Source organism: Lontra canadensis, unplaced genomic scaffold (genome assembly GCF_010015895.1).
Source record: "Lontra canadensis isolate GAN:19392208 unplaced genomic scaffold, GSC_riverotter_1.0 scaffold2, whole genome shotgun sequence".
NCBI lineage: Eukaryota > Metazoa > Chordata > Mammalia > Carnivora > Mustelidae > Lontra > Lontra canadensis.
In genome coordinates this window covers 15,866,678-15,890,297 of record NW_022630996.1, presented here as the reverse complement: position 1 = coordinate 15,890,297, position 23,620 = coordinate 15,866,678, and the positions used below count along the sequence as shown (strand labels likewise).

Here is a 23,620-nt window from a genome sequence, read left to right as displayed (position 1 = left end):
CCATCCCAGCCTGTTGCAACATGGAAAAATTGCTCCATGTAAGTCCACTCTCCTGGAGGGACCCCTGGCCCTAGGTGTAAGCTTTGCAGGGTGAAGTCAAGTGTGGTGACTCAAGGCCCCACAAGAAAAGGAGTGAGGAAAGGCCAAATGAGTAAAATAGGGAAGGAGAGAAGCAGAAACTTCCTCCGCGAGCATACGAGCAGCAAGGGCCATAAAAAATGGAATGGCTTCCTTTGAACGTAACCAAAGACATGCCAGGGTCAGTCGTTGGAAACCACGGTTCACACATCACACATCTGTAGCAGTAAAGGTTGATGTTGGTACGTTTGGTTTCCAGACACCTGCTTTCACAGGTAACAGCAGCCGGGCAGCTGCCCCGAGGGACTCTTGAGTTCATCTCTCACACCCGTCCTGTGTTGGAAGGATTGAGACAAGCGAGTCCACCAAACCCTGGCTCTCTTCCATGGGGCCCCGGGACAAGTCGAAAGATCTAACCCAAAAGAGGAAAAACAAAACAAAACAAAACAAAACAAACAAACAAACAAAAAAAAAAAACAAAAAACGGCGAGTTGGGGGACCGGGCAAGGATGTAGTAAAGACTTCTGCTGACTTCAGGCATCCCCGTCTCCCCCATCGTAAACCAGAAAAGTCTATTCCCAGCAGAGGACCAAGTTGAACGATCCTCAGGCCGATCAAGGTGCCCGCTCAGTCTGGTTGCAGCTCCCGGCCACGGTTTCCTCCCATCTCTTGCCCCAGGGCGCCGAACGGGGTCACCAGAGCCCCCTGGCCCAGGCCCCTCTGGGCGCCCGGGACAGTGAAGCTCGCGCTCCTCCTCTCTCGCATCCCCTCCACTCCTCTTCCCTCCCTCTGCCAGTCCCTCCCCAAGCCGTGGCGGAGGTGGGGCCGGGCTTGGCTCAGCGAGGCCCGTGCATTCCAGAGAGCCGATCGAGCTAGAGCAACAAAGGAGCCGGGAGTCGGTGGGAGAAGTCAGGGGGCTGCGGCGCGCTCGGGCGAAGGTGGCGGCTGGGCCGCGGGCTGGCGCAGAGGGGAAGCCAGGGAGCGAGTCCCCCCCACCGCCGGCCCGCTCCTGGCCTCCATCGCAGGGCCGGGAGGTAGTTTTAATGGTGGAAGAGGGAATGGGACTGGAGATTGGGGGCCCAGGGGGCTCCCGGGGCTGAAGACAGTTTGGATTGCCCGGAGAAAGAGTAGAGAGTTGTGCATCCCGGCCGGAGCCTCAGCCGCCCAACATGGGCCCCGGGGTCCAAAGTTTGCGAAGTTGGGCGCCGAGGGCCCGCGGCGCGCGGAGCGTCGGAGGGGGCCCGGCACCGGACCTGCGGGGCGCACAGGTCGCCTGAGCCACATCCGCGGCCCTAGGGATTGCGTGTGTGGCTGGGGGGCTCCGGGGAGCGGGCGGGGGCGCCGGGGCTTCTGCTGAGTTGGCGGGTTTGGCCATGGCCGCTGCCTGCCTCGCACGGGGGCCGGAGATCCTGCTCCCGGGGCTGCTGCTGCTGCTGCCGCTGCTGGGGGGCCCGGGCCGGGGGGCGGCCTTGAGCGGGAACGCGACTGGGCCTGGGCCGCGGAGCGCGGGCGGGAGCGCGAGAAGGAGCGCGGCCGTCACCGGCCCTCCGCCGCTGCTGAGCCACTGCGGCCGCGCAGCCCCCTGCGAGCCGCTGCGCTACAACGTGTGCCTCGGCTCGGCGCTGCCCTACGGGGCCACCTCCACGCTGCTGGCCGGGGACTCGGACTCCCAGGAAGAAGCGCACGGCAAGCTCGTGCTCTGGTCCGGTAAGCTCGCGGGAGCCGGAGCCGGGGCTGCCGTGGTGGGATGCGGGACTCTTGCAAAGAATAGGCTCGGGCCTGAGCCTTGGCGAGGGCGGGAGCTGCACCCGGGAGAGTTGGAGGAACACAGTCTGAAACTTTGGCTGTCGGCTGTAAGCAGGATGGGACCCTCGGTGAGGAGGAGGGAGGGCGAGGCAGTGGAGGCAGCCGGTCACAAAAGGCCGGAGCAGGGTGGGTGCGCCAAGGATGGGGGGCGGGGTGCATGAGGAGGGGGCTCAGAGCCACGGGAAAGGACGTTTTTAAAGAAATGGAGCTGCTCGTCACCTAAGTGCCGCCCTGGAAGCGGGGTCCTTGGGGATTCAAGGCGGTGTTTAGATCTTGGAAAAGAAACCGACCGGGAAATCGAGTTGGAGAGGAAAAAAGGAAAGATAGAATAGAAGATTTAGGCACTGAGGGACAGGGTGGGGGGGAAAGAACCGAGTGAAATTTGTGACGGAATCGAGACCCCCTGGTGTTGAGTAATTAAAAGTTAACCAGAAATTTCTAGAAATCTTATTTTGGGAGACAGGAAGTCCAGAGAACTGTGATCTTGTCCTGTTTTTACAGGAGATTTCACTGTTTCCTCATCTGAAAAATGGGGACTCTGATAATTTTCTGAGGTTGTGAAGGAATGAGACTATTCTAAGGATAATATTTGTGTATTCTTTGGAAGTTTGGATCCTCAGGCGGGTCAGGGCTGTGGAAGGACACTTAAGTCTGGGATGTTGAGAGCCTGTGGAAACTTTCAAAGTGGTCTGAAGTCCCAGAGCGCTCACCTCAGGGTAGGATTATGGCCAATCCGCAGAACTGCAGAGTGAACCCAAACAAATCCTTCCTTAGCAGTGTCGAGTGGATTCTCTCCCCACTTGTCACTCTTCTGGTTTGGGGGCCTGAAGGGCCTGGGGAAGAGAACTGGTCTTGTCATCCCTTGCTTCTAGTCAGTGTGATTCCAAAACTGTCTTTGAAAGAGAAAATCAAAAGTCAGGTGCCAGTTTGGCAACCTCCTTCTTTGGGCAGGCTTTGGGTGCCCTACATCTCAGTTCTGCCCTGGGGGCTGATGATGATCCTGAAGGAGGGAACATATGTAGGCTGCCTGTCATTGTCAGCTTGGCCACTAGAGTTCTCAGAGTCATTGCTGGATGTTGGACAAAGTCATGTCATTCCTGGCCTGGTATCATTCTCTGGCAGATGCCAGATGAGGAACTTGGAAGATGGTACTCACCGTGGAGCTACATCCTTACTGGGTATCAGGTTCTAAAGTTGGCATGTAGGCAGAAGCCATGTATAATCAAGGGTAGCTTTGAAAAACTTGTAAATTACCATAAGTTCTACCTAAGTTTGCCTCTGCACTTCTTTTATGGTAATATGTCTGTAGAAATGTGTAATGTATAAGAATATATAGTCTATGAGAAGGGGCATACCTAGAAAATATAATTTTAGTCTTTCAAGTTACATACATGCAAAAGAGCAGAAGACTGAAGGAATAAAAAAGGAACGCAAAAGAAAGGTAGAAGCAGGGGCACCTGGGTGGCTCAGTGGGTTAAGCCTCTGCCTTCAGCTCAGGTCATGATCTCAGAGTACTGGGATTGAGCCCTGCATCAGGCTCTCTGCTCAGCAGGGAGACTGCTTCCCCCTCTCTCTCTGCTTGCTGCTCTGCCTACTTGTGATGTCTCTCTCTCTGTCAAATAAATAAATAAAATCTTAAAAAAAAAAAAAAAGGTAGAAGCAGGTTTCTTTGAGCGTTACCTGAAAGAAGGCCTGACTTTAGGAGCCAGTCGAATGGAAAATCAGGTCTCTCAGCACCAGGAGCTCACCCAGTTCTGAGTTGGTCACACTGAGAGGATATTCACGCCCCATCCCCCCGCCTCTCTTTCCTTATTTATTTTGCAAGGGCTCGTGCTTGAATTCTCCTAAGTTAAATGCGTGTGTGATGCCACCCTTCTATAGTTACCATCAAATCAAGGAGATAGGTCTGGACCTCTTTCCAGTCCATACTCCTGAGATCAGGTACTGAACAGGTAGAAGTAGGTTTGGCAGGAACATTCAGGAGTTAGAACCATCTGCTGGCTGTGCGGTTTCGATCCTTACTAGCTGGGCCTCTGGTGGGGCAGGGTCTGCTTTGGGTCTTTCTGTTAGGTGTTCCCCGCAGTGGGGTCAGAAGCAGATGGTGGTGCAAGCTGGGTTAGTGGTGGGTAGAAGAAATCAGAGCCAAGTGTAAGAATCACAGACAGGCCTTTGGCCGGGAGCCTCTGGTGAGAGATTGGTCCTGTCCTGAGTGAGAGGTCTTCATTTGACCTTGTCTGCATGGTCAGTGTTGCCTGGCTCTTGGAGGTGTTTTTGTGGGTGAAGGATGAATATGATCTAAGTTGTCTTCATCTGTAGACTTTTGAAGGTAGATCCTTGTCCTTCACTTTTTTTTTTTTAAGATTTTTATTTATTTATTTGACAGAGATCACAAGTAGGCAGAGAGGCAGGCAGAGAGAGGAGGAAGCGGGCTCCCTGCTGAGCAGAGAGCCCGATGTGGGGCTCCATTCCAGGACTCTGGGATCATGACCTGAGCCGAAGGCAGAGGCTTTAACCCACTGAGCCACCCAGGAGCCCCCACTTTTTTTTTTTTTTAAAGCCTCAGAGTTCTGAGTACACAGCCATCCACTCATTCATTAAATGAGGCATTGGGTGCTTGCTGCATGTCAGCGTGGATCAGGTTCTGGGGTGTATAAAGACAAGGAGTACAGACGTGATCCCCACCATCAAGGAGAAAACAGACAAACAGCTTTAGCAGTTCCTGTGGGAGGTATTGTGACAGGGTAGGTAGGGTGCTGAAGGAACACAAAGAATTTTGGGGAACAAGGGAAGACCCCCCAGAGGAACTGACCTTAAGCCTATGACCTGAGAAATAGGTAGGAATTACCTGAGCCAAGGCAAGGTTGGATTGGGAAGGAATAGGAAGAGGAGACAGTGTGCAAAGGTGAGGAGGTGAGAGGGATTGGTACTTTTAAAAGAGTGCAAGAGGGTGCCTGGGTGGCTCAGTGGGTTAAGCCTCAGCCTTGGGCTAGGTCATGATCTCAGGGTCCTGGGATCAAGCCCTGCTTCGGGCTCTCTGCTCAGTGAGATGATGATCCTGAAGGAGGGAACATATGTAGGCTGCCTGTCATTATCAGTTTGGCCACTAGAGTTCTCAGAGTCATTGCTGGATGACTTCTCCCTCTCTCTCTCTGCCTGCCTCTCTGTCTACTTGTGATCTCTCTCTCTCTCTCTCTGTCAAATAAATAAATAAAAAATTTTAAAAAAATAAATAAAAGAGGGCAAGAATTTTAGCAGAGCTGGATTGAAGCATGTGAGGGGTAGAATTTTAAGAGATGAGACTTTGAGAGTTAGAAAGCAAAGGGATTCATACCCCATATTGAGAAGTTTGGATGTTATCCAGGACATAATAAGGAGCCACTGAAAGCTCTTGAGTGAGGGAGAGATGTAATCAAATTTGCATTTTAGAAACTCTCTTTGAATTTCTCTCTTTTAGATACTCTCTTTGAGTATCGTGTGAAGAAGCCATGGGAGGAGGGAGGGCCTGGAGCCTGGTTGCTTGTCTAGGAGATGGTTGAAATAGTTCAGGTGAGAGTTGGTGGTGGTCATGATGGAGGTGGGGGTCAATCAACCAGAGATGATGGGCACGGCTGAAGGAAGTAGACAGATCCCAGCCTTTCAAAGCTAGAACCAGTGGGCCTTGCCGAGGAGTTGGATGAAGGGATGAGTGAGCAAGAGGACCTAGGTTTCAGGCTTGCGAGGAAGGTGGTATCATTCCCTTTCACTAAGCTGGGAACCCTGGAGGAGAAGTAGGTTTAGGAAAAAAGCATGGTGTCATTTGGGCCATGTGAATTAGAGGTGCTCTGTAGACATCTCTGTGGAGATTAGTGGCAGATTGGGAATAGGTGTTGCCGAAGAGAGCAGCCTCGGTGTGCTTCCTCAGCCTAGAGCCTTTGGAACTACGCCATTGAGCGAGGAAGTTTATAACTGAGGCTGGACTACCTTCTAGATCTGAGAGAACTCAGGTCCCTCCTGTATCTTTCGACTCTCTGGACTTGGGCTTCTTCAGGCACTCAGCATCTTTCCCCGTAATAGCTTGAAATGTCTCTTCACAGGCATTCCCAGCTGACCAGACAAACATAATATACAGGCCACGGTCCACCTTGGGCCAAATCTGGTTTGTTAAATGAGGCAAGGAAGCAGAGACCTGCGGCTGGTGAGGGAAATAGGTCCCTGACAGCCAGCACGTAGCCTCTTCGACCACTGCTGTGCTGTGTGTGCACAGTAATGTGTGGCCTTGCTGCCCAACCGGAGAAGCCAGGAGAAGAGAGCCACAAGAGAGAAGAGAAGCTGGGAGGAACTTCTCTTTTCCTCTCAGACATCTGGTTGAGGTGATGAGAGGAGAGATGTTGGTGATGGTGGGTTGTTTGCAGGGGCAGAGCAGTAAGAATTTCCCTAGAGCTATTCCCAAACCTGGCTGACAAGGAGAATCAGTTAAGATATATATATACATATATTTATAGATCTATAGATCTATATATAGAAGGTATGAAAATACAGAAAAGCATCTACTGGCCCAAGTTTTCATTTTTGCTTTAGATTTCTCACTTTTTAGTTGATTTATTTTTAAAGATTTTATTTTTAAGTAATCTCTACACCCAACATGGGGCTCGAACCTACAATCTCGAGATCAAGAGTTGCATGTTCCTCTCACTGAGCCAGCCAGGCACTGCGAGATTTTTAACTTTTTAATTGTGAGATGCTGTATGTATACAGAAAGTGTATAAAACGCAGAGGTACTAAATAACAAATAATTATAAAGGGACACCTGAGTCAAGAACTAGACCATCATGGGCTGCTAGAAGCTCCCCTTTCTTTTTCACATCTTCTTTTCTTTTCTAGAAGCAACCACTACCCTAATGTTTTTGATTACCAATTCCTTTTTTCTCTATAGTTTTTCTCTATAGTTTTATCATCTAATTTTGGAATCCCTAAACAGTATATTTCAGTTTTGAACATTTTAGAGTTTTAAGCAAATCATGATACGTGTTTTTTGTCTTTTATGTCTGGCTAGTTTTGTTATACATTCTTTTGTAAGTTTCATCTGTGTTATTGCAACTTAATTTTTTTTTATTGTAAAACAGTATTCCACTGTAGAATATATCATAATCTATTAACCCATCTTGTTGCCTCTTAAATTTTTGGCCATTGTGAATACCATTGCCAAAAGTATTCTTCTATGTATATCCTGGTGCACCTGGGTCAAATTTCCCTAGGTACCTACTTAGAGGAATGGGATTACCAGACAATAGAGCATGCATAACCTTCATCTTTAGTGGGGAGTACAAAAAAGTTTTCCAAAGTGGTTGTACCAACTTAGGTTCCTCACTAATCCCACAGAAGAGTCACCATTGCTCCACATGATTCCTGACCCTTGGTGTTGTCTAGTCAGCCTTTTACATTCTTGACAATCTGGTGAGTATATTGTGGTATGTTTTTTGGTTTTAGTTTGCATTTCCCTGATAACCAGTAAGGTGAAGCACCATTTCAAATGTTTACTGGCCATTTGGATTTTTCCTGTTATGAAATGTCTGTTCACATCTTTGGCCCATTTTTCTATAGGGCTGTCATTTTCATAAGATTTGTAAGGGTTCTTTATTTATGCTGGGTATGAGTCCTTTATTGGTTGTGTGCATTGAAAATTGAAAAGGCTTGCCTTTTCATTCTCTTTGTGTCTTCTGTTAAACAGAACTTCTGAGCTTTTAGGTAGTCATTTATGAAACTTTTTATGATTACTGCTTATTGTCTTATTTTAAAAAGTCTTTTCATGGGGTGCCTAGGTGGCTCAGTCGGTTAAGCATCCTACTCATGGTTTTGGCTCGGGTCATGGTCTCAGGATCCTGAAGTTGCCCCGCATGGGGCTCCCTGCTTAGCAGAGAGTCCGCTTCCCTTCTCTCTCTCCCTCTTCCCCTCCACACCCCTGCTCATGCACACACACACTCTCTCAAATAATTAAATGAACCTTTAAAAAAGTCCTTTCATAACACAAAGTCATAAATTTATTATCTTATGTTTTCTTCTCAAAACTTTTTAGATTCTCCTTTCAATTTAGACATGTAATTCACTAGTTTCATACATGTTGTCTCAACATAATTTATTAAAAGACTATCCTTTCTCCACTGCTCTGCCATAAATTAGGTGTCCAAATATCTGTTTGTTTTTGGGATCTTTATTCTGTTCCATGGCTCTATTTTGTCTATCCGTTGCCAATATGTATCATCTTAATTGTCATATCTTTTTTTTTTAATTATCATATCTTTATAGCAACATCTTTTACCTTCTTTGGGCTATGAACCTCTTTGGCAGTCTGGTACAACTTATGGGCCCCTTCTCAGTGTAATATTTTTACATTTATAAGGTAAAACACATAGGATTAAAAAGGAGCATATAAAATTACAAAGGAAATTAACTGGGCACCTGGGTGGCTCAGTTGGTTTAAGCAGCTGCCTTTGGCTCAGGTCACGATCCCAGGGTCCTGGGATCGAGCCCCTCATCGGGCTCTCTGCTCAGCAGAGAGCCTGTTTCTCTTTCCCTCTGCCTGCCACTCTGCTTACTTATGCTCTCTATCTCTCTGTCAAATAAATAAATAAAATCTTTTTAAAAAAAGATTACAAAGGAAATGAATTACATTGAAATATAAATATCAACTATATTAAAACAATTTTATGATCTAACATACATGTGCTTCCTTTTTTTTTAAAGATTTTTTATTTATTTATTTATTTGACAGAGAAAGAGAGATCACAAGTAGGCAAAGAGGCAGGCAGAGAGAGAGAGGGAAGCAGGCTCCCTGCTGAGAAGAAAGCCTGATGGGGAGGCTTGATCCCAGAGGCTTAACCCACTGAGCCACCCAAAGGAACTTTTTGTTCCTTGTGTGCTTCTTTATTAATACACTAAGTAAGATGTACTGTGAGTTTAATATATTCATCATAATGTCAAAGTGGAGATGAATAGTAACAATATTTTGGGGTATCTGTAACAAAAATGAGCCTTTGTGACAAAAACACAAGTACTGATAACATCACTATAGTATGTGGCTTCTGTCCATAATTGAAGGCAAGGCTAAATTTCTGTTATATCTAATTTTTTTCCCATCCAAGTTCATGGGCCCCTTAATTCTCTGTAAGAATTCTTTCTGAGTTCCAAACCAAGGACCTCCACCGTTCTTTTTTTTTTTTTTTTTAAGATTTATTTATTTGAGAGAGAGAGAAAGAGCACAAGTGGGAGGATAGAGGAAGACGGAAAGCCGGGAGTCTCAAGGACTCTGTGATGAGTGCAGAGCCCCCTTGAGGGGCTTAATCTCACCACCACGAAATCATGACCTAAGCCAAAACCAAGAGTTGGACGCTTAACTGACTGCGTCACCCAGCACCTACCACTGTTCTTATAACACTTACAGTGTTTATGGTACAGCAGTATCTAATAGAGTTTGGCTTATTCTTGACCCTTTGTGTTTTAATGTAAAAATAGTTGGTGGTGGTTTTGGTGGGGATTATATTGAATATACAGACTAATTTGAAAAAAAAAAGACATCTTTACAATATTGAGCTTTCCAATCATTTCATTATATATTTCTATTTAGATCTTTGATTTTTGCAACTTTTAAAATTTTTATGCAGCGTTCCAATGTAATTTGTTAGATATAGTCCTAAATACTTCATTTAAAAAATACTATTATAGTCCCCTTCACGTTTCATTTTCTGTTTGTTGCTGACATTTAGAAACACAATTGATTTTGAGTCCAGTAAACTAGCTAAATTTATTCTACACACATAGCCATCTCATTTGTGAATGAGTTTTGTGTCTCCCTTTTCAAGGTGTATATCCTTTAATCTTTTTTGCCTTAATGTACTACTTAAGAAACCCAGTACATAGTTAAATACAAGTGGTAAAAGTAGCAACATCCCTTATCTCTGACTGTGTTTCTGTATTCTAAAGCTTTTCCGTCCTTCACTATTATGTGTTTACTGTAGGTGCCTGTAGTTACATTTTATCAGATTAAGGAAATGTTCTTTTATTCCTAATTTGCCTATTCTTCCTTTTATCATGGTTACATGTTGGACTCTATCAACTACTACATCTACTGATATGATCATATGATTTTTTTTCTTCTTTAATCTGTTAATGTGGTAATTGCATTGATTGATTTTCCTAATGTTAAGCCAATCTCAGAACAATGGTTTTCAACTTGACTGATCATCAGAACCTCACGAAAAGTTATTTTTAAAGTTTCAACTGTGGCAGTGCCCCTGGGTGGCTCAGTCGGTTAGGCATCTGCCTTTGATCTCGGGGTCCTGGGATCAAGCCTAGCATTGGGCTCCCTGCTTAGTGGGGAGTCTGCGTCTCCCTCTTTCTCTGCCCTCCCCCCAGGCATGCTCTCTCTTTCTCAAATAAATAAAATCTTTAAAAACTTTTAAAAATATATTTAAAAAGTTGAAATTGCCTGGGTGGCTCAGTGGGTTAAGCCTCTGCCTTCCGCTCAGGTCATGATCTCAGGGTCCTGGGATCGAGTCCTGCATTGGGCTCTCTGCTTGGCAGGGAGCCTGCTTTCTCCTCTCTCTGCCTGCCTTTCTGCCTACTTGTGATATCTCTCTGTCAAATAAATAAATAAAATCTTAAAAAAAAAAAAAGTTGAAATCGTGGGGCACCTGGGCAACTCAGTTGGGTTAAGCCTGTGCCTTCAGCTAGGGTCATGGTCCCAGGGTCCTGGGATCAAGCCCTGCCTCCGGCTCCCTGCTCAGTGGAGAGTCTGTTTCTCCCTCAGCCTCTTCCCCTGGCTTGTGTGCTGGCTTGTGCTCTCTCTCTCATTCACTTGCTCTCTCTCAAATAAATAAATAAATAAAATCTTTAAAAAAAAAAGTTGAAATTGTGGTAAATATTTAAGAAGTCTATGAATATAGAAAAATGCCAAGACTAATAGAACACTTGTCTTTATTTTTTTCTTTTTGTTTCATATTTTAATAAAACCAAAGAAATAAAACAATACAGTTAAAGTTGATGTCCCCTTCATGTCTACAATTTTGTTTCCTTCTCTAGGGAGATTCCCCCCATCTCAGTCATTTGCATATATTTTTTTTAAGACTAATTACTTCTTTTTTTTTTTAAGATTTTATTTATTTATTTGACAGACAGAGATCACAAGTAGGCAGAGGCAGGCAGAGAGAGAGGAAGGGAAGCAGGCTCCCCGCTGAGCAGAGAGCCCGATGCGGGGTTCGATCCCAGGACCCTGGGACCATGACCTGAGCCGAAGGCAGAGGCTTTAACCCACTGAGCCACCCAGGCGCCCCAAGACTAATTACTTCTTAAAAATTGGTAGTAAGCACACGTACAAAAATCAAAAGTAACACAAGTTAAATCCCTCCACTTCTGTTTCCAGCTACCGGTTTCCCCTTCCTAGAGGCAATCACCAGTACTGGTTTTTGTGTGTCCTTTTAGAGATATCCAACATATGTATAAATGTATTTGTGTCCTGAGTCTTTTTCCTCCTACAACCAGTAGTAGCTTGCTCTTCAGGTTCTCACTCAACCATATCCATTTAACTAGATGCATTGGAGATAGTTAGATTTCAGTGCAAAGAGTTCAACCTTGCATGGTGTCCTATTATATTGATTCATGATATTTTACGTAGTTGGTCTCCTATTGATGGCTATGCATTCATGCTGTTTCTACTCTTCTGCTGTTACAAACAATGCTGCAATGAATAATCTTACGTATTATCTTCGTAAACATGTCAAGTGGGATCGCAAGTATAAAATTTTGATAGATAATGCCAAATAGTCTCGACAAGTATTTATTAATTTCTGTTCTTACTAAAAGTATACGTGAGTGCCAGTTCCACCCACATTCTTGTCAATGCAACGTTTTCAAATGTTTTCATCTTTATCACTCTGTAAGTTAAAAAATTATATCTCATTGTAGCTTTATTTCATACTTAGGTTATTAAGAGTGAGATGGGGGCACTTGGGTGGCTAAGTTGGTTGGGCATCTGCCTTTGGCCTAGGTCATGATCTCAGGGTCCTGGGATCGAGTCTCGCATTGGGCTCCCTGCTCACTGGGCAGCCTGTTTCTCTCACTCCACTGCTTGTGCTCTTTCTCTCTCATGTTTTTTCTCTCAAATAACTAAAATCTTTAAAAAATTGAGATTGAATGTCTCTTTATGTGTTTAAAGGCCATTTGTATTTGATCTTTGTCTTTGCCCATTTTTCTATAGGATTATGAATTTCTTTCTGATGTGGAAGAGCTTCATGCACATAAGGAAATTAGCTCCTTACCTGTGATATGGATCCAAAATACATTTTCTCAGTGTGTTGATTTTCTTACGATTTTATTTTTTACTTTACTGAATTTATCTGTTCTTCTGAAGTCTTTTAAAATCTTCTATTTTATTTTATGGCTTCTGAGTTTTGTGTCATACGTCAAAAAGCCTTCTCTACTTCAAGATTTTAAAAACCATTTCCCGGGGCGCCTGGGTGGCTCAGTGGGTTAAGCCTCTGCCTTCGGCCCGGGTCATGATCTCAGGATCCTGGGATGGAGCCCCGCATCCGGCTCTCTGCTCAGCGGGGAGCCTGCTTCCCCTTCTCTCTCTCTGCCTGCCTCTCTGCCTACTTGTGATCTCTCTCTCTGTCAAATAAATAAATAAAATCTTAAAAAAAATAAAATAAAAATAAAAACCATTTCCTATCTTTTCCTCTGGTACTTTAATATTTAAAACTCATGTAGTCGTTTTGATTCACCTGGAATTTATTTTTATGTAAGAAATGGGGTAAGGATCCAAATTATTTTTTCCCTAGATAGTTCTTTTAATATTTCTTTAATTATCTTTTCCTTGGGGAGTTCATTTTTAAGGTACAAAACAATATTTAAAATAAGAAAAAAAAGAAAAACAACAAAATTCCACATTTTTAGAAGTTGAATACTGCAGATATTACAAAATGCTGAAAAATAACACAATGCTTTTATTAATCCACTGCTTGCTGCTCCTCAAGAATACATTTTGGGGCGCCTGGGTGGCTCAGTTGCTAAGCGTCTGCCTTCGGCTCAGGTCATGATCCCGGGGTCCTGGGATCGAGCCCCGCATGGGGCTCCTGGCTCGGTGGAAGCCTGCTACTCCGTCTCTCATTCCCCCTGCTTGTGTTCCCTCTCTCACTGTCTCTGTGTTAAATGAATAAATAAAATCTTTAAAAAAAAAAAAAGAATACATTTTACTCCAGTCAGCACCCCCCCATTTTAAATATATTGTTCAGTAAACATGCAGTAACATTCACTTTTTCTTTGTTGTACAGTTCTATGGATTTAGACAAACACATAGTTACATAACCAGCCACTACACTCAAGGTAGTGACAATCCCATCAGACCCAAATATTCCCTCGTGCTGCCCCTTTGTAGGCAAATCCTCCCTCTACCCAACTCCTGGCAACCACGGCTGTGTTCTCCATCCATACCCACTTGGTCAGAATTTCTGAGAGTGGGTTTCTCCATCTAGAACGATAAGGGTCCAGAGGTGATTTTGATTTGAGTTGGGTCTGGGAACAATTAACTGAGGACATTGCTGCTGCTGCTGCTGCTGCTTCTTTCTTTTTTAGAGATTTTTTTTTTTTTTAAGATTTTATCTATTTATTTGTCAGAGAGAGAGAGAGTGCACAAGCAGGGGGAGCAGCAGGCAGAGGGAGAAACAGGCTCTCCACTGAGCAGGGAGCTCTGGGATCAGGACGTGAGCTGAAGGGAGACGCCTAACCTACCGACCCACCCAGGCATCCCAGGACATTGCTTTTTGCCAGGAACTTGCTGTGTGCCCTGGGAATAGCCTTTGGGGTAGTTCGAGCTGTGAGTGGTCAGAGATCTCCAATGAGTAAAACAGCTGGTATTTCCTGAGTGCCTCCTGTCTGACGAGTACCATGCTAAACACATTCAATACATTATCTAACTCTTCACATTCCCATGAGGTAACTCTATTATCCCCATTTCACAGATGAGGAAATTGAGGCTAGAGGTAAAGTAATTTGCCCAAGATCACACAGCTGGGAAATGGTAGAGCCAAAGCTTGGACTCAGGGAGGTTCATTGTAGTTTCCATGCCCTGTATCCCTCTACCGTATTGCTTTCCTCCCAAAAAGGGCAGATACCTGCCCCATCACCTCCAGCCTGGCAGTGTGGCAGTCACCGACTTTGGTCTAACATTCTTAGAAGCTTCTCCGAACACAACTTCCTGTGTGGGCAGCAGGTGTTCCTGAAGCAGGGAATGACTCGGGACGGGCAGTGGGGGCAGAATGCTGAGTGGGCCTAGCCACTGGGGAGCAGGGGAGAGGCCTGGGTTGGGACAGGGGTGCCGGGAGACCTCTACCTGTTTCTGTCTTGCTGACAACACGTTTCCTCCCTCTGCACTGGACAGAGCCTCCTCTTTGTTTCTCCATCTGATTTCCTGTTTCCTCCTCTGGCTTTGGAGGACTCCCTGACTACCTCTTCTTAAGCTCCCACCTGTTCTCTGTTTCACCTCAGCTCGGTAAGAGGAACAAGGATCCTGGGATCTGGGCGAGGGGCCACATCTGGTTCTGGTGCATGAGCCCATCGTGGGGTGGGTCCCACCACCTCCCTTTCCCCTGGAAGAGACCTGTAGAAGGTTTTAAGAATGCCCCTGAGAAGGTAAAACGCAAGTCAACTAGGGGTTCTCAGCCAGAGGCACTAATACTCCCTGACAGGGCATTTGGAAGCGGAGGCTGCTTTTTAAAAACTTAAATTGAATTACCAGATACATACAGAAGAGTACCTGGATCACAGCCTTGCTTTTCACAAGGCGAGCACACACACGTATCCGATGCCAGATCGAGAAATGGAACGTTCCCAGTATCTCAGAAGCTCCCTTTCAGGCCTTCTTCCAGTCACTGACCCTGGAGGAAGGGCAAGAAAGAGGGGCATTTTGGGGTTGTCATCATGACTTCGGGATTCTGCTGGCATTTAGTGGCAGGAGTGTAGGGAGGCTAAAAGTCCTGCACTCTGTCGGACAGTCCTGCAGCACCAAGAATCGTGCTGCCCAAATGCCCTGTTGGGAGACACTGTGCCTAGCAGCTGCTAGCGTTGTGGCCCAGAGACTTGGCCTTCGTTGGGCCCGGGAGCAGCTGTGGCTGGGGGTCGCCACACGGAGGGCTTTCACTGCAACGTATCCATACTGTTGCCTCCCTACAGGCCTCCGGAATGCCCCCCGCTGCTGGGCAGTGATCCAACCCCTGCTGTGTGCTGTGTACATGCCCAAATGCGAGAATGACCGGGTGGAGCTGCCCAGCCGTACCCTCTGCCAGGCCACCCGAGGGCCCTGTGCCATTGTGGAGCGGGAGCGCGGCTGGCCTGACTTCCTGCGCTGCACCCCTGACCTCTTCCCCGAGGGCTGCCCGGTGAGTGCTTTGAGGGGCAGGCCCCAGGCTTAGGGCAGGGGCCCTCAGGAGGCAGGGACAGGGGAGCCCCCCAGCCTTCTCTGCTGAGAGACCCCAAATCTGCAACCAGGGGTCCAGGAGCCATGTACTCAAACTGACGCTCACTGGCTGGACCTGTCTGTTAAGAATTATCTGCTTATTTATAAAAGATAACTGTTCAACAAATATTTTTGGATCACCCACTCTCCTAGGTGTTGGGGGGTTTCAGGCATCATGGATGACAGGAACGCCTTCTCCAAGAGGGTTATCATGTATTTAGGGAACGATGGCAAGTACACATACAACAACTAGAGACACGGAGACAGGAGGGTGATCTTCTGGTGGTAAAGGAGAGCTCATAAGTAATGATAGCAGCAGTGATATTGGTAATAATACTGGTTATTATACTCACTACCTGCCAAATACCATATGAGCCGTTTACATCTATTTCTTCATTTAACTCTTACCTCACACCGTGAAGTAGGAACAACTCTCTTATATCTGGGGAAACTGAGGTAACAAGTCAAATAATTTGCTCGACTCTTGATATCATTTGTCACTGAGTGGCCAGACTGGGATTCAGAAGCTGGAAGGCTGTCTCCAGCTTGTGCTCTCCGGCAGTCCGCCGTGCTACCCCTAGGCCTCGTGTTCAGCCAGAGGGCGCCCCTGGGCCCCCTGCTCCCTTTTGCACTGCCTTCTCCCCTTCCCTTGTGCCAGAATGAGATGCAGAACATCAAGTTCAACAGTTCGGGCCAGTGCGAGGCTCCTTTGGTTCGGACTGACAACCCCAAGAGCTGGTACGAGGACGTGGAGGGCTGTGGGATCCAGTGCCAGAACCCGCTGTTCACCGAGGCCGAGCACCACGACATGCACAGCTACATCGCCACCTTCGGGGCAGTCACAGGCCTCTGCACGCTCTTTACCCTGGTCAGTGGGGGGGGTGGGGGGGTGGGGTTGCAGGCCTGGAGGGGGATGGCAGGGAGAATGGTCAGGGGAAAGGGGGCCTAGAATGTGCAGCCCATGAAGTGCGAAGGAAGTGGATTGTCGATTGGCTGGGCTGCAGGGGCAGAGGGAAGTGGGGAGGCAGTGACCCAATCTGGCCTCCAGGGAAGGGTCTGGAAAGGAGGGGCCCGGTGTTCAGACCAGGGCGTTTGTGGCAGCAGAATCACCCTGACCTCATAGAACGGCCCCTCACTTCTCTCTTCCAGGCCACATTTGTGGCTGACTGGCGGAATTCGAATCGCTACCCCGCTGTCATTCTCTTCTATGTCAATGCGTGTTTCTTTGTGGGGAGCATTGGCTGGCTGGCCCAGTTCATGGACGGCGCCCGCCGGGAGATCGTCTGCCGGGCAGATGGCACCATGAGGCTTGGGGAGCCCACGTAGGTGTCTTGGGGACCCAGAAGTGAGGGTGAGGGGCAGAAGGCTGAAATGTGTGTTTCCCGCAAAAGGGACAGTTTGGGCTTGAAAGTGAGATTTTAGTGTCGGATTCAGCTCTGCCCGGGGTGCCCAAAGATTCCACCAGGTTCTGGAATGGGCTGTGATGGTTCGCATCTGCTCCAAGGGGCATCTTCCCCACCCTCTTCGAATCCCCCTGCGTCCTGTCTCCAAGCCCTGACTCGTAGGGAAAGTCCGGACCTGAGAAGCCAAGGGTCCGGAGGGACAGGGTGCAGAGAGCTGATGAAGGGAGTACAGAATGACCTCACCAAGAGACATGTCACATGTTGCACAGCTCCAACGAGACCCTGTCCTGCGTCATCATCTTTGTCATCGTGTACTATGCCCTGATGGCTGGTGTTGTCTGGTTTGTGGTCCTCACCTATGCCTGGCACACCTCCTTCAAAGCCCTGGGCACCACCTACCAGCCTCTCTCCGGCAAGACCTCCTACTTCCACCTGCTCACGTGGTCACTCCCCTTTGTCCTCACCGTGGCAATCCTTGCCGTGGCCCAGGTACAGTGACCTGGTAGGGATCTGGGGACGCGAGTGGAGTGGGCTTGGGTAAGGGGTCCCGGTGAGCCACTCTGTCCCATCCACCCGCCCCTTCCTGCCTCAGGTGGATGGGGACTCTGTGAGCGGCATCTGTTTCGTTGGCTACAAGAACTACCGATACCGGGCCGGCTTCGTCCTGGCTCCGATTGGCCTGGTGCTCATTGTAGGAGGTTACTTCCTCATTCGAGGTGAGTGAGCGTCTGGGGCCAGCGCCAGCTGGGTGACAAAATCCTCCGGGCACCTGCTCTGTGGAAGTGGGAGCACGGAGCTGCCAGTTCTGCTGCCTTTGCAGTGGGACCTCCATCAGCTCACCCAGGGCCTTGGTGCTACGTGGAAGGTGCCCACTTGAGGCAGACACAGTGTCATGGCCCTTGGTGTCTGGCCAGGGAAATGCAGCCCCTTACTCTAGGCCCAGGGGCCAGGGCTCACAGCCTGTGGAACAGATCCTGAGCTGGGTCCCTGGGGCAGCTGCCCTCATGTGCTAAAGAGTCCGCCCTGCCCCCATTCACCAGCGCAGGGCCTTCGGTCGTGTGTGTGCACCCCGAATTTCTATCTGCTCTCCACTTCTTGGAGCCTGGCTCTTCATCCATTCCCTACCCACAAAGTTTCCACAACACACACAGATTCACTGTTCCCTCATTTCCCGTCTGAAGCCACCACCTCCACAGTGAGCCTCCCTCTCTTCTTAGCTCACTCATGTTGCATTTTCTTGGTAATCTTCAGCTTCCTTCCCCTGTGCCGTCAGCCTTCTTCCGTTCAGCCCACCTCTAGCTGGCCGTCTCTGGGCCTCTGATGCATGTTTTGTATCTGCTGTCCTCTATGGTCGCCACCAGCCACATGTGCTGAAACTCGTCCAGCCTGAGCTGTGTCCTGAATATGAAATCGGCGCTGTATTGCAAATACCTCGCACGGAGAAAGCAAACTATCTCACTAATAGTTTGTTCTATGGGTTCCATGTTGAGATGTTAAATAAACAATGACATACTGCTTATGAAACGTATGGAAATCAGCGCTACTTGCATCTGTTTACTTCTTTCCTGTGGCTGCTGGATGGATTGAGATTCTGTATGTGGCTGACGTTATGTTTCTGTTGGCTAGCACTGTTCTCGCGTCTCTTTCTCTACCTTTTCCATCAGCACAGCTTTGACCTGGGTGCCTTGCTTAGGGATGGCTAGAGCAGGACCCAGGCCCTTCCTCTCCCTTGTTGTCTGTCTGTCCTGGACTCTGCCCCGGTCTTTCCAGTACACAGCACATCTCCCATCAACTGTGCTTCCTTTCTCCAGGGTCTCCAGTTCCCCAAGCTTTAAATCATAGCAGTAATCAGACTGGGGACTCCCTGCTGTACCCAAACCTCCCGGGAGAGAGTGGCCTTGCCCCCACTCATGCCTGGGGTCTCTCTTATGTTCAGGAGTCATGACTCTGTTTTCCATCAAGAGCAACCATCCCGGGTTGCTGAGTGAGAAGGCTGCCAGCAAGATCAACGAGACCATGCTGCGCCTGGGTGAGTGGACCCCCAGGGCCGTTGGCCTGAGATGCTGGCCAGTCCAACATTGTACCCTCCTGGGGGCTGTGGGACCTGCAGGACAGGGTCTGGGGGGAAGCAATATCAGTGGTGCAAGTTAGCAGCCAGGGGGACAAGACAAGGCTTTGGGGCACACGCACGTGTGTGTGTGGGGGGGGTGGGTGATGGTGGTAGCAGCTCAAAGGGACCTTCTTGGACGGAAGAATTCAAGTTCACGCCAGGACTGTTTCCTCGTGCCCCCTGCTCCACACTTGGCTCAAGTGCCCTTTGGGCCTTATTTTGGAGGACACAGCAAACTGAGCCTGCCATGGATTCGCCCCAGAATCAGCTATCTTTCAGACCCGAGTGGGGCAAATACCTGGTCCCCACTGCCACCCCTGCACCTGGGATTGGTAATGCTCTGTCTCACCCTGGCCCTCCACAGGCATTTTTGGCTTCCTGGCCTTCGGCTTTGTGCTCATCACCTTCAGTTGCCATTTCTACGACTTCTTCAACCAGGCTGAGTGGGAGCGGAGCTTCCGGGACTATGTGCTGTGAGTATGGGGCTGGGGGCTGGAGGGGGCGGGGTGTCAGCCGCCATAGGAGCTGGAGCCAGGACTGCGGACCCTGCCCTTCTTGTCCCTCAGCCCCGGGTTCCTGCCTCCCATGGCAGGTGAAACTGCCTGTCTCGCTCTGGGCACCCAAGATGTCATTTGCTCTGTAATCTGCGAACACGGCAGATGGCATTCCTTCCCTGGCTCAGCTCTGCCCTCTTCTCTGCATGAGCCACGGTCTGGCTAGTGTGTCTGTAGCAGCGACAACTCTATGTTGGCTGCTCTCACGGAGCCGATTATAGAGCCCTGCACAGAAGTAGTTACCTCTCCACGATAGGTTAACAACCTGTTAATGCCTGGCAGCTTTGTCTGTGCTCTTTTTGTGTCCCCATGAGAGGAATCGGAGAGTAAGGCAGCTCACCGGAGGAAACACTTGCTGATGGCAGGAAGGACAGTTACGGGGCTCATTAAAATGGACACCAGTCCCTGTCCTGGCTGCTTCCGGCTCTTCCATAAAGGCTCCAGCTTCCAGTCTTTAAACCACACTGATGCCTGGTCCTCCCCCAGAGATTTGATTTAATTGTCTGGGGCGTGACCCAGACACTAGCAGTTATTAAAAGTAACTCGAATATCCCAAGTGACTAACGGGCACCCAGGGTGGTGAATCATGGCTGTGGGGCTTAGCTCTTTCTGAAATCTTTGGATTGATTGCCTGGGCACCACTCAGGAGACCAGAAAGCCTCGCTGTCTGCTGCCCGCCCCCCCGCCCCCGCCATAGGTGCCAGGCCAACGTGACCATCGGACTGCCCACCAAGAAGCCCATCCCCGACTGTGAAATCAAGAATCGCCCTAGCCTCCTGGTGGAGAAGATCAACCTGTTTGCCATGTTTGGAACCGGCATTGCCATGAGCACCTGGGTCTGGACCAAGGCCACGTTGCTCATCTGGAGGCGCACCTGGTGCAGGTGGGGTCAGGAGGCAGCTGGTTCTGACTGTGTGGCCTTACTTTCTCAGGCTTGGTGTCCCCACCGATAGATGTTATGGGGTCCCTGGTGTCCTGGCAGTCTGGGGCAGGCCGGTTTTCTAAGGGTCTGCGCTCGGCTGCCTGAAGCTGCCTTCTCTGTGGCTCAACACTGCCCCCTGGTGACACCTCCTGTCCTTGGGGGAACGGATTGTGTGCTGAGCCAGTGATCAGCATCTTCTAAGAGTGGAAGGATCGGAGTGGTTTGAGTCCTGGGCAGCATACTGGAGCCCTGAATTCTATCCCCACTTCTTGGCAGAGTCCTCGAGGGACTTGGGGCCCTCTGGAGGCTGCTTCCCTGGAGGGGATGGCTTCACTGGTCTTTCACAAGATTTGGTGGAAAGTGGCTGCTCCTCTACTTTCCCTTCCCCACCCCTTCTGCTCTCAGGTTGACTGGGCAGAGTGATGATGAGCCCAAACGCATCAAGAAGAGCAAAATGATTGCCAAGGCCTTCTCCAAGCGGCGTGAGCTGCTCCAGAACCCAGGCCAGGAGCTCTCCTTCAGCATGCACACTGTCTCCCACGATGGGCCTGTGGGTGAGCTTCGGGCCCCTTTCCTCCACTGGAGCCCCTCAACACCCATAGTACCTGGGCCCCATCCCCCTGTGCTGGTGTGGACACGTGGGCTGTCTGGAAGGTTCGGAGGAATAAAGCACCCCAGCCTCTTCTTACACACTCAACTCTCTCCAGTCCCCCTTTCCTCCCTGGCTATGCTGCCCTCTGCTTCGGCCCTTGGGTCTGCTTGCTGGTACTTTGGTTTCAAAAGGACTCATCTCCTCTCCCTTCTTCTGTCTTCTCCAATTGCTCTCCTTGGGCTAGAGTAAGTGAGGGTTCTAGGAACTGGGCTCCTGGGCTCTAGTGAAGCCCCACTCTTCAGACTCGGACTGGGTAGATCACTATGATCACCTGTGTGGGCTTTCTGGGCTTGGTGGACAGGGAGGGAGCTGCTGGGAGAAGGTAAGGGAGGAGCCATCATTCAAGGCAGTCACGATGCTTAGCCTTTCCTTCCATCCCCACAGCGGGTTTGGCCTTTGACCTCAATGAGCCCTCCGCCGATGTGTCCTCTGCCTGGGCCCAGCATGTCACAAAGATGGTGGCTCGGAGAGGAGCCATACTGCCCCAGGATGTGTCCATCACCCCTGTGGCAACTCCAGGTACAAGGAGTCAGGCTTCTGTAAGAAGGTGGGGGGCGTGGAGGTTGGGGGTTCTTGGGACTTGAGCACCAGCAGCTGCCAGAGGGGAGGAGAAAGGAAGACCCTGGTGGGTCTAGAGTGTGGGGCTGAGGCACTAGAGACCTAGAGTTGTGGGTCTCAGAGCTCAAAAATAGGGGTCTGAGGAGAGAGCGGGTGATGTGGACAGAGCCAGCATCCCAAGCTCCCGTACTCTCTCCTGCTGTCAGTGCCCCCGGAGGAGAAAGCCAACCTGTGGCTGGTTGAGGCGGAGATCTCCCCAGAGCTAGAGAAGCGCCTGGGCCGGAAGAAGAAGCGGAGGAAGAGGAAGAAGGAGGTGTGCCCACTGGCACCACCTCCTGAACTTCACCCCCCCGCCCCTGCCCCTGCCGCCAGCGCTGTTCCTCGCCTGCCTCAGCTGCCCCGGCAAAAGTGCTTGGTGGCTGCAGGGGCCTGGGGAGCTGGAGAATCCTGCCGACAGAGAGCCTGGACTCTGGTCTCCAACCCTTTCTGCCCAGAGCCCGGTCCCCTGCAGGATCCATTTCTGCCCAGTGCCCCAGTTTCCACAGCCTGGGCTCAGGGCTGCCGGCAGGGGCTGGGGCCCATACACTCCCGCACCAACCTGATGGAGGCCGAGCTCATGGATGCAGATTCAGACTTCTGAGCCTGGAGAGTGGGACCTGGGCTAGCAAAAAAAAAACCAAAAACCTCACATTCTGAGGTTCTTCATCCTCCCCGAGAGTGCTTCCCCAGGATCTTGTCTTCTGGAGAGCCTGAGGGTGCAGTGCCCTCCCAGGAGGTTTCTCTGTCTGGCTCATGGCGATGGGACTGTGGGAAAGGGCCCTGACATCTCCACGGGTAGGCCTCATCCAGGGAAGGGCCCCGGAGCTTGGGGTCCTTGTTTCTGCCCTGCCAGCTGGAGTCTGGCTGGCAATATCCATCTGTTGGGGGGGGGGGGACAGTAACGGTAGACAGGGGCAACACCACCCAGAGTGGGCTGTGGTTGCCAATGAGGCAGCCAAGCCCATGCCTGACAGATAAGTGCTGGCTGCCCTTTTCTGGCCCTCTCAGACCAGATATGTTTCTTAGGTCATGAGCCCTTGGTCTAAGTGGGGACAGGGCTCCCTTCTCCTCCTTCCAGGTGATTGTGGAGCTGGAAGTGCCCATTCTCCTACGGGCTATAACGTCTCTTCACAGGTGTCCAGTTGGCCCGACCCCAGGCCAGTAACCCATCCTGTGGGCTCCTGCAGCCTCCTTCCCCCTTTCCCTTTTCAGTTCAACCAAGCCAACCTCTTCCTGTTTCCCGTTTGTTGATTAGGACCCAGAACTTCTGCATGCTCCACCCCTCCCCCAGACCCTTTCCCTTTGATGCTGGGCTCCATCTCCAGGTGAGAGATTGGTTCAGCTGTGGAGCCCAGGCATGCTGTAGGAGCAGTGAGTGACAGGGAGCCTCTGGGCCCTTGAGAGACGCGTGTTATCTCTTCCTCCCATCCATCTGATGGGGGATCGGTCCTCTGACTTGAGGGGCTTCCCTGGGAGGCTGCTAGAGCTTCAGCCAGGCAGGAAAGCTTCCTTCAACTTCCACAACTGGTGGGTGAGGAGATTCCCTCCTCTCGTAACCCCTAACTCTGTCCCCGAGGCCCCAATGTCAAGAACCAGACAGCAGGAAGCTGTAGGAGCTGGCTGGGTTCCAGATCGGGGATAGGGATGGGGAGAAGGAATACAAACAATAAATAAAAGGTTTTTGTATAAACTCTCGGTGTGCTGCTTTTTCAGAGGCCCTGGTCTTGGGCAGGGCACTTGACTGGCTCAGTCATTAGAACATGCGACTCTTCATGTCAGGGTTGAGAGTTTGAGCCCCACATTGGGAGTAGAGATTCCTTAATAAAATAAAGTAAAATAAAATACAATCCATCAGCCTTGGTCTTGACCTGTTTACCTTGTCCTGATGGCATATGTTCCCCACTTCCTCCTCAGGCTACTCTGACAGGCCGGCAGCTTGGTGCTCTTCAGGTCACAACTGACAGATGTCAGGCTGATGTCCATTTAATGTGCTGGCTGTCCTTCCCGGCCGGTCAGCT

At 49.6% G+C, this 23,620-nt stretch overlaps 1 protein-coding gene across 2 annotated transcripts; it reads left to right on the top strand.

The window, feature by feature from the left end:
* Window positions 1-892: 892 nt before the first annotated feature.
* SMO (smoothened, frizzled class receptor) lies at window positions 893-23,292 on the top strand. Of its 2 annotated transcripts, none has more exons than XM_032869455.1 (12): window positions 893-1,785; window positions 15,082-15,287; window positions 16,023-16,232; window positions 16,514-16,686; window positions 17,037-17,256; window positions 17,360-17,483; window positions 18,704-18,796; window positions 19,242-19,350; window positions 20,129-20,314; window positions 20,759-20,907; window positions 21,390-21,524; window positions 21,770-23,292. In XM_032869455.1, exons 1-12 carry the CDS (start codon window positions 1,452-1,454, stop codon window positions 22,201-22,203), a joined length of 2,373 nt encoding a protein of 790 aa, XP_032725346.1. In that variant the 5' UTR covers window positions 893-1,451; the 3' UTR covers window positions 22,204-23,292. The 2 variants fall into 2 exon arrangements, with proteins under 2 accessions (XP_032725346.1, XP_032725357.1); XM_032869466.1 differs by lacking the exon at window positions 893-1,785 and adding an exon at window positions 14,156-14,401.
* Window positions 23,293-23,620: the final 328 nt, after the last annotated feature.